Source organism: Rhamphochromis longiceps, linkage group LG15, assembly GCF_057381845.1.
Source record: "Rhamphochromis longiceps isolate RC_006_pf linkage group LG15, R_longiceps_female_GT1.1, whole genome shotgun sequence".
NCBI classification, from domain to species: domain Eukaryota; kingdom Metazoa; phylum Chordata; class Actinopteri; order Cichliformes; family Cichlidae; genus Rhamphochromis; species Rhamphochromis longiceps.
In genome coordinates, this window is record NC_140571.1 from 14,381,000 (window position 1) to 14,390,644 (window position 9,645).

Genomic DNA, 9,645 nt, shown 5'->3' on the forward strand with positions numbered 1-9,645 from the left:
CTTTCCCCCCCAGTCCTTTAATAAGATAAGATAAGAGATAAGATAGAACTTTATTAATCCCTCGGGTGGGTTCCTCTGGGAAATTCGACTTCCAAAAAAAGCACAGCAACGACCAAAGTTACAGTTACAGAACTGTTATATATATACACACACACACACACACACACACACACACACACACACACACACACACACACACACACACACACACACACACACACATATAAATACAGAGACAAATATAAATAAAATATACAAAGGGGATAAATAGAATAAATAGGAATAAAAATAAAAAATACAAGTGAATTGCACATTTCAAGTATTGAGTCTATTGCACTGTTGACTATTTACAAAAAGTATTGCACAAGGTAACTATTTACAAAAAGTATTGCACAAGATAACGAAGCATTATGACATTCATGCCTTCTAAATCTTCTTCTTCATTTGTGGCTCCCTTTACATGAATAAATCAAACTGATTATGTTTAACTGTCTTAAAATTATCAGGTAAAATGATGGCCTACCAAATCAAATATTGCAAATTTGACTTATTTATCATTTTGACTTTTGGATACAAATACTTAACTTCTTGCTGGATATTTTCTGACCATTCTCTGTAAACCCCAGAGGTAGCTGATTTGGAAAATCCCAGCAGATCCTGAAAACACTCACTTAAACAGTCTCTTAAATCCCCTTCTCCCCATTCTGATGCTCAATTTTAACTTGATGATAATGATAAAGACTTATTGCTAATCAGCCCAAAAGCTGTACTGTACCAAGTGTGACACAAAAAAAATATGTTTAGGGGGAAATTCATTTTTCACACGTCCCGTTTTTGTTTTTCCTTTAGTAAATCATCACTTAAAAGACTATGTTTTCCCCTTTTTTGTGTAATTTTGTCTGCTATTAAAATCAGCTTGATTTTTTAACAGTGAAGTGGGATAAATGTACAAGAAGAAGGCAACACCGTGTAAGTTACGTGGGAACGATCTGAACTCCCGAGAAGGGGGATTCAAAGCATTGTATCTGGCAACCCACAACGGCTTTGACGTGCCCGAGCTCGTAGTGCAGTGTGCATCTGGAAGTTGTCGCCATCATATCTGGCTAAATGTTAACCTAGCTCTCAAGTCAGTTAGCCACTGTGTTCGAGGATATAACGATAATGGTACGGTTAGCCTGCCCGTGCTTCCTGTGCTGAGCTCCTGTGATGGTCGTGATGCTTTAATCAACACTTAGGACTGTGGTGCTGTGACGTTTACTCGCACTACCAGCGGCTGTTGTCAGAGCTCACATTAGCAAGAGTCTTGAGAAGAGGTAAGGGCGGAGGACTGCTCCGACTGACGAGGTCTAGCAAGTACAAACAGCGACAGACGTTTAATGTCAGAGTTAGTAAAGTAAAGGTTCTGGGTGTCTCGTAGACTCTTCGTTAGCTGTGTCTGCTGTCGTTGAAGTTCGCAACGTAGCTCCGCAAAGCTAGCTGCAACTCCGCCGAGAAACATTGAAGATTCGCAGCTGACAGAGCTAAACCTCCGGCCCGGATTGCTCTTCGGCGACGGGAGTCTGTTAAACTGGAGCTGGCATCGTCTCATCTCCCATCTATAACATGTATGTCCATGTGTTTGTGCTCATAATTGTGACTTATTGTGGCCTTTCCCGTTGGAGCTAACTTCCTTTTGCAAAGTCTCCACGGTGACTCTTCACCTGCAGCTAGATTAGCCGGCTACAGCCACCACGTAGTTACATGTTGTTGCCTTGCTAGCTTTCTAATAACAGTCGTACAGCCCCAGCAGATGAGAAATGACATGTAGTGTGGCGTTTATATTCCGGTGGGTCATTTTGTGTGTCCTGCAGCGGGCTGCTGGGCCTCACAACCGGGAAGATGTCTGAGGGGGAGAGCAAGCAGGCCCCGGACACTGTCCAGGAAGTGAAGCCGGAGTCCGCGGCCGCTGCACCCACAGGTCAAGGTGTGTCATCCGTGTCTCCGCCGGTGTCCATGGTGACCCAGCCTCCTGCTACTGCTGCCACGGAGGATGAGGAAGAGGAGAGTGAGGATGAGTCAGAGATTTTGGAGGAGAGCCCCTGTGGACGCTGGCAGAAACGCAGAGAAGAGGTAGGGAGGGGGGGCAGTTTTTTTTTTTTTCTCCACAAACTTAACTTGGATAAACACCTGGTGCATTATTTATGTATTTATTTTTACTCCCCTAAAGGTGAATCAGCGCAATGTGCCTGGGATTGATAATGCTTACTTGGCCATGGACACAGAAGAAGGAGTCGAGGTGGTGTGGAATGAGGTCATGTTCTCGGAAAGAAAGAATTTCAAACTGCAAGAGGTGGGTGCAGAGCGAGGCCGGTGTGGTAAAATACAGCTAAAGCACAGGGTGACTGTGCATGTAACCACGATTGACCTATATGTAGTGATGGTGCAGGTCTCTGTCACCTTACTCGACAGAAGCCTGTGCATTTTTCTGCTTTCTGTACTGCTTTTTGGCAATCTCATAAACAAAACTGATATTTAAACTTGATTGATGGCCAAAACCTCTTTTGTATATGCAGGAAAAACCACAGTTTTGGTCAGTTATATGATTGTTGGAACTAACAGCATACTTGGAAGCAACAAAACAGCCTAACAATGGTTTTAAGGCTTTTTTTTAATGGGATTTGTTGCTCTCTTTTCTGTAATACTGCTGCTTTTTTCCTCTTTGGTTTTAAGCTCCTTAGGCAAGTTGTTGGACTCATTGTGACCAGAACCCATAGCAGAGTTCACGCTGTACCCGTGTAGTTGCAGAAACAAATCAGAAATTTGGAAGGGAGGGAGTGTGTGGACTACAAGAACAGAACAGTACAATCTGATTCAAACTTGCTGTCTAAAAAGATTTCAGTGCTGGTTGATTTGGCGACACCTGGAGTCAGTGGTGGAAACAGCAATGACAGTTTTATGCTACAGGTCACAAAATTATGGGCAGCAAATCAAATTCTTGTTTAACTAAAAAAGTCAGAAAGAATTCGGACTTTGTCCATCGTGATATGAGGAGCTATGATTGATTGATTTGGTTACCTTTCTGGAAAAGTGAAGAAGTGCAGGCCGTCTTCTTCCAGCCTACTTTGGATTCTCCTTCCTGTTGTGCCAAAAAGTGATTTATGGTAATTCCCAAAAAAGGATTGTGGCAAAACTATCTCAAACATACCTCTCATGAGTGATATTAAGTCATTTTGAGCCACAAAGAGCATTGCTATTACAAGGTAGATGCTGCAATCGTTTTTGGGTTTTTTTGGCAAAGTGACTGTTATATAAATGTCTTTTTCAAGAGACATTTGGCCGAGAGGGCAGTGGAAATTGTAACAAATATAACATCAAAGTTCTATAAAGATATTTTAAGGGCCAAAAAAGGAGTAGATTGATTATAATGTAGGTACAGCACGTTAGGATACTCACCAAACATGTCATTTCTTTATTTTATATCTAACTCCTTCATAAAATGCAGTTCAACATATTTGAAATCACATTTTAGCAGACAATCTCGCCTCTGCAATATTTGTCGCAATGATCCATCTGATTCAAAGCGTTTGTTTATGTTTTTTTAAAATACCTTGAGGAACAAGATTTTTAGATTCTCTCATTCTAATTTTGTCTCCAGGGGTGGATTTAGTCCAAGATAATTAACACTGTGGAATTTGCATATTAACCTTTTGGTTAATAGGCATACTGTCCAAACATGCTAAGAAGATTTGGATCTTAATATTGTTTAGACTCTGTTTGACTCTTTAACTTGTCTGCAGTAAAACAAGAACATATGGGATTTTTCATTTATGAGTAAAGTGTTTCATTTTTTTTCTTGTTTTTACCAAAGGAAAAAGTCAAAGCCGTGTTTGACAATTTGATCCAGCTGGAGCATTTGAACATTGTGAAGTTCCATAAGTACTGGGCAGATGTCAAAGAAAACAGAGCGAGGGTAGGAGTTTGTTTCATCGTTTTATTCTTTGATCATTTCATCAAATGATATAAACACAGGCACAATGGCCTGGATTCTTATTTGAATTCAACATTGTCTTTTGTCTGCAGGTTATTTTCATCACTGAATACATGTCCTCAGGAAGCCTCAAACAGTTTTTGAAGAAGACAAAAAAGAACCACAAGACAATGAATGAAAAGGTGGGTGGATTTTGAAATGTTGATACATTTGAGAGATCAAACACAGTTAATTAAAAATCATGTTTAAAGATATTAACTTCTCTGTTTGTTGTTCTTATCTGACAGGCCTGGAAGCGCTGGTGCACACAGATCCTCTCTGCTCTCAGGTTGGTGTTCTCTGTCACAGTATTTGTGTGGTGTGGCACTGACATGATTCACTGCTACACTAATATGAGATACATTTATTACAGCTTTATTAGGTTAGCTATGGTACAAAGGTCCTGGTTTTTATTTTTGACCACTGTTTGCTATTCTCCAGTTACCTGCACTCATGTGAACCTCCCATCATTCATGGCAACCTCACCTGTGACACCATCTTCATCCAGCACAATGGCCTCATCAAAATTGGCTCAGGTGGGTTCCACGGATCGTTTAAAGCAGTTTGGTTTGGTTTCTGTGTTGAAGATGTTCACTGTTATTTTCTTTTTTTCTTCAGTTGCTCCTGACACTATCAATAACCATGTGAAAACCTGCCGAGAAGAGCAGAAGAGCCTTCACTTTTTTGCTCCAGAATATGGAGGTGAGGTCCTCCGGGTGTATCGTTTTATGCTGCTGAGGTGTGCAGTTGTGTTTCTGTGATACTGATTAGGCTTCTGTCTGCTTTCAGCTGTTGCCAATGTTACCACAGCTGTGGATATCTATTCCTTTGGAATGTGCGCCTTAGAGGTGAGGCGATGCCTTTTTCTGCTCCTAGCTGTTAGTCACCTGCTCTGTTGTTACTGTGGTAATATGAGCGCAGTTTGCCTGAAGACCAAAAGCAGTGAATGCTCAACCTGTTATTTCTGTCTTAAAAATCCTTCTTTTGTACCATAACAGCGACTGTTGTTGACTGAAGGCTCCTGTTTATTTCATGAATCTCTCCTTTGTCCATTCACTTGCTCAGATGGCTGTGTTGGAAATCCAAAGTAACGGAGATTCGTCCTATGTGTCCCAAGAAGCCATAAACAGTGCCATTCAGTCCTTAGAGGACCCGCTGCAACGGGTGAGCGAGGAGCAAGCAAGCATCTAAAGTTCTCGTGGCTGTTTGGAAGAGAGATTTATAACCTGCGTGTGTTTCAGGAGTTTATCCAGAAGTGTCTGGAGGTCGACCCCAGTAAGCGACCCACAGCCAAGGAGCTGCTGTTTCACCAGGCCTTGTTTGAGGTGCCCTTACTGAAGCTGCTGGCTGCACACTGCATTGTCAGCCACCAGCGTGAGTCAAAGCACGCGCACACACACGCACGCACGCACGGACGGACGGACGGACGGACGGAAAATCTGATCCTTTATAAACACATACTTTCACTTTAATAATGCACTTGATTCCCTGTTCTTCAAGCTTGCTGTTTTGGCAGCATCGACTGGGCATTCTGCTCAGCAGAGCCCCAATAAAACACTAACACACCTACCAAATATCTATACTTAGACTTTATTGCAGTAACATAAGCAGTTTGAAATAATGTCCGCAGCTTTTAAAGGACAAATAGTCAATATTTTTTAAAACCATAAATAAGTGAGATGGAACAGGTTAGCAGTTACAGTCATTATGACTCTTCCATCGTATGCCAAAATACTTTGTTATGCAATCTGCAGGCACAAAGACTTGAAGACTTAAGCACAGTCACACAAATTGCCTGTAATGTTGTTCTTATTTTGGAAAACTAACTATCATTGATCGGTGTTTTTCTTTAATAGTGATCTTCTCTGTTTACCTCAGACATGATTCCTGAAAATGCTTTAGAAGAGATGACAAAGAACATGGACCCTAACCTGGTTATCGTTGAGGGCAAAGAGGGGATTCAGATGAAGTAAGTCTGAGTGTAAATGTAGGAAATGTAAATTGTGGAGATTTGATGATTTCTGTGATTTGATCATCTTTAGTTTATCATCATTGCCTTTCATTAAGTCCTACTATGTCTAAAGTTTTCTGACTGTTTAATTACTGGAGTGGAAATAATAGTCTTTCTTTTGCTCCAGGCTTTCCCAGTTTCCTGCTCTTGAGCTGGACAAATTTCTGGAAGATGTAAGGTAAGAGAACAGCTGGAAATGCAAATGCAGTTTTTAACACATTTGCAGTTGGTTATAAATTTTCTCACTTTAAAGCTTGGATCAGTTGGCAAAATCGGCTAAGGAAAGTGAAATGAGAGTTGTTTCCGCTGCACTGAAATCAATGCATTGAGCAATGTGCAACTGCCACATTTTAACTAAAGCTGTGGTGGCTTACATTTGACGTTGATTTAACAGGAATGGAATCTACCCTCTGACTGCATTTGGGGTCCCCTGTCCTCAGCAACCCCAGCAGGAGGCTGTGAAGTCACCCATAGTTCCCCCATCGGTCAAAACCCCGACCCCTGAACCCGCAGAGCTTGAGACAAGGAAGGTAAGAGCAGAAAGCACTACTCTACATAGATTTTAATACCATAAAAATAAAATGATAATGCACGGCTGTTGTCTTTATCAGCATTTTCCTTTATAAATAATAATAATAAAAACTTGAAATCATTTTAATCCCAACCTGTCAATGCATTAAACAGTTTTCCTTTTGGTCCTTGAAGGTTCTTCAGATGCAGTGTAATATTGAGCCTGTTGACGAGGGCACGAAACATCACGTAAGTCACAGCTCTGCCAACCTGCTGAGTGATGAAGTAACGACATCTGTACTACATGTGAACGTGCTTTGTTAGAACTCTGAATGGACTGCTTTCATTCTACTTTCAGCTGACCTTGCTGTTGAAACTTGAGGACAAACTGAACAGGCACTTGAGCTGTGATTTGTTACCAAGTGAGTGTCTTGTTTTGAGAATAATATTTCACCATGCTTTCATTTTTGCATGCCTTTCACAAGTGAGAAAATGGTTTTAAATGCTTTTTCAAGGGAGCACAGGTTTGCTGTAGAGGTTTAACTCAAAGCAGAGAACTTAAAGATATACTAATGATACTACGATTTAGAAACCCCCTCCCCCCAAAAAAATACTTAAATACACACTATCTCAAAGAATATTGCTACGATCTGCTGCTGATATTTGTTGCATTGCTACCCTTACATTGCACTCATAAGCAGTGCTGGGTAATGTTGCTTTTAAAAGTAACTTTATACGTCACACTATTAAAAGTCATCCGATATGTTACAGTGTTGCCCACTAAAAATAAACACCCCTTTTCAGTTAGCTTGCGCAAGTTGGTTATGTTGTCCAGTCTGTTCGGCCTGCTCTGCATTCACTTCTTAGTGTGGGCCGTGGCCCCCTTGTGGGCTTTGTAGGTAGTGCAGGTGGACTATTTTAAGCTGCACATAGGTACCTCTTAAGCGATGAAATGCTTATTTGAAAAAGTAACTAAATATCTAATTTGAGTGCTGTAACCTGTGACTTTGGCACTGATCATTTCTCAGGTGATGCAACTGTTACAAACGATAGGACAGGACAAAGTAGGCATCTAAATGCTTTGTAACCCTATCACTATTTAAATATTGTGTTTTTGTTCAGATGAGAACGTGCAGGAGCTAGCTGTGGAGCTCGTTCAGCTGGGGTTTATCAGTGAGGTGAGGTTTTATCCGTGAAGTTACCACATACTGCTATCAGAGAACAATTAGAAAGATTACTTTGACTTCACTGCCTTTTCATTTCAGGGCGATCAGCCTCGACTCGCATCTGTTCTCGAAGAGGCCTTCTCTAAGTTTTACAGCCGGAATGGTTCGCTCAATCCGGTGACTGTTTCCTCATAGCCGAGGAGTCGCCAGGCCTTCTTTCAGCCTTCCTCATCCATTTACAGCGGGACTAGCTTTTGCTTCACCTCCGAGTTGCAGGAAAGCCTTTGCGAGGACAGAGGAGGAAGCCTTGGTCTGACTGCAGATCCCACAGCCTGTTCTTGTATCTTCTAGTGGGAAAAGCTGCCACTAAGTGGTTGTTGCTTTAGATCACTTTGTTTTCCCACCAAATACAGCCATCTGCTTCTCTATTAAGAGGAAATCCTAGTTGCAATGGAAAATACAAATGTTTTCACAGTTTGGCCTATTTCTTTCAGTTCTGAAGTAGTGAAGAAATGTTAGAGGTAAGCAAGAAAATAAAAAAGGGGGTGGTAAAAGTATTTTCCTTAAGTCAGTGTTAAAATTGTATTTTAAACATTTTTTCACTTTACACTGTTTAATAGTTGTCTGTATGGAAAAACTTTGTCGTGTGTGTGTGTGTGTGTGTGTGTGTGTGTGTGTGTGTGTGTGTGTGTGTGTGTGTGTGTGTGTGTGTGTGTGTGTGTGAGAGAGAGATGGTAATGTAGGGTTAAATCTGGTTGTCTGGTCCTTTAAACTGTGTCCTGAGCAGTGAGTGAGGAATCATCGTATCTTGTATCACTTCTGGAAGGCTGAATCGCATCAAGCGAGTATCAGTTTTACTTTACAGATCTGAAATTGTGCAACATATTCATGAAATGCAGCTGAAAAACAATCGAAAGAGCTACAGATAAAAAAATATTCAAAAGATCAAACTATTTATTTGTGTTACATCTTTTTCTCAGTGTGTATTGTACTTCAATTCCAGCACTAAGGCCGGTGGGTGTTTGAATGTATGCTTTTACTTGCCCTTTTTCTTTAAAATCACACACTTATTTATCACAACAAAAAGGTGGCACCGCTTCACTGCGGTCCAGCTACTATAAGTAGGGAATTGCAGCACTTATGAGTCGGGGTTAGGTTAATGAAAAGTCTATAGGTGACATTTTACAAACAGGGTGTTTGTTCGCTCCATGTGGGCTTCCTCTAGTGTTTTAAGCATGTGATGGATGATCATCATTGAGGTTGGTGAATGCATGTATGCTTTTCCATGCCTAAATGGAAACCGATGCATGCGGTAGACTTGCTTCTGGAGTTTGTTTAGGTTTTTTTTTTGGTTTTTTTTTAAGATTTACTCTGATAATGTACCATGTAGAGACTTGTGTCAGCTTAGGCCTATCAACCTTTAGCTCGAGTAGCTCTGACATAGGTTTCCTTCATGGATACCGGAGCTAAAATCTTTTGAGAAGTTCAGCTAATTGGCTCAGACCGCTCTTTATCTGTTAAGTGTCTGGGGATCTCTCTGCTAGTTTGCACATTTCTGTATCCTGTTGGGAGATGTCCTGTGGCTTGTTTCTCGTGTACACCAACCGGAAGTTAAGATTTAGAGATTGAAATTCAGTCGGTGATCCAGTCTCGGTGTCTCCATGCTGTGACAGGGCCTGTTACTGTGAGAGACGAGTGTGGCGCTGCCTGGCATGCTTGTAAACATCTTGTGCACTGTATGCTGGACACTGCTCTGTCTCTGCATTACCCTCTTTTTTCACTTCCTGAAATAAAAAAAATTACACTGTCAGCACTTAATGATATTGTTGTGTGGCATCTTCTTTTTATCAATAACAAACAGATCAACTAATAAGCAAATAATAGAAAAATCATCATTCTTATTTGTGCTCAGACCAGAGTTAAAGTTATCTGCCTTGGTCTTTCCATGGGGA

The 9,645-nt window shown here is 41.0% G+C and overlaps 1 protein-coding gene across 1 annotated transcript; it reads left to right on the plus strand.

The window, feature by feature from the left end:
- The first annotated feature begins 1,037 nt into the window (after positions 1-1,037).
- On the plus strand, positions 1,038-9,511 carry nrbp1 (nuclear receptor binding protein 1). Its single transcript, XM_085382269.1, has 19 exons — positions 1,038-1,313; positions 1,418-1,604; positions 1,851-2,109; positions 2,207-2,329; positions 3,848-3,949; positions 4,060-4,149; positions 4,255-4,295; positions 4,448-4,542; positions 4,625-4,708; positions 4,796-4,854; positions 5,072-5,170; positions 5,248-5,380; positions 5,885-5,975; positions 6,145-6,195; positions 6,412-6,547; positions 6,723-6,776; positions 6,886-6,949; positions 7,650-7,705; positions 7,793-9,511. Exons 3-19 carry the CDS (start codon positions 1,879-1,881, stop codon positions 7,886-7,888), a joined length of 1,605 nt encoding a protein of 534 aa, XP_085238395.1. The 5' UTR covers positions 1,038-1,313; positions 1,418-1,604; positions 1,851-1,878; the 3' UTR covers positions 7,889-9,511.
- The last annotated feature ends 134 nt before the right edge of the window (positions 9,512-9,645 follow it).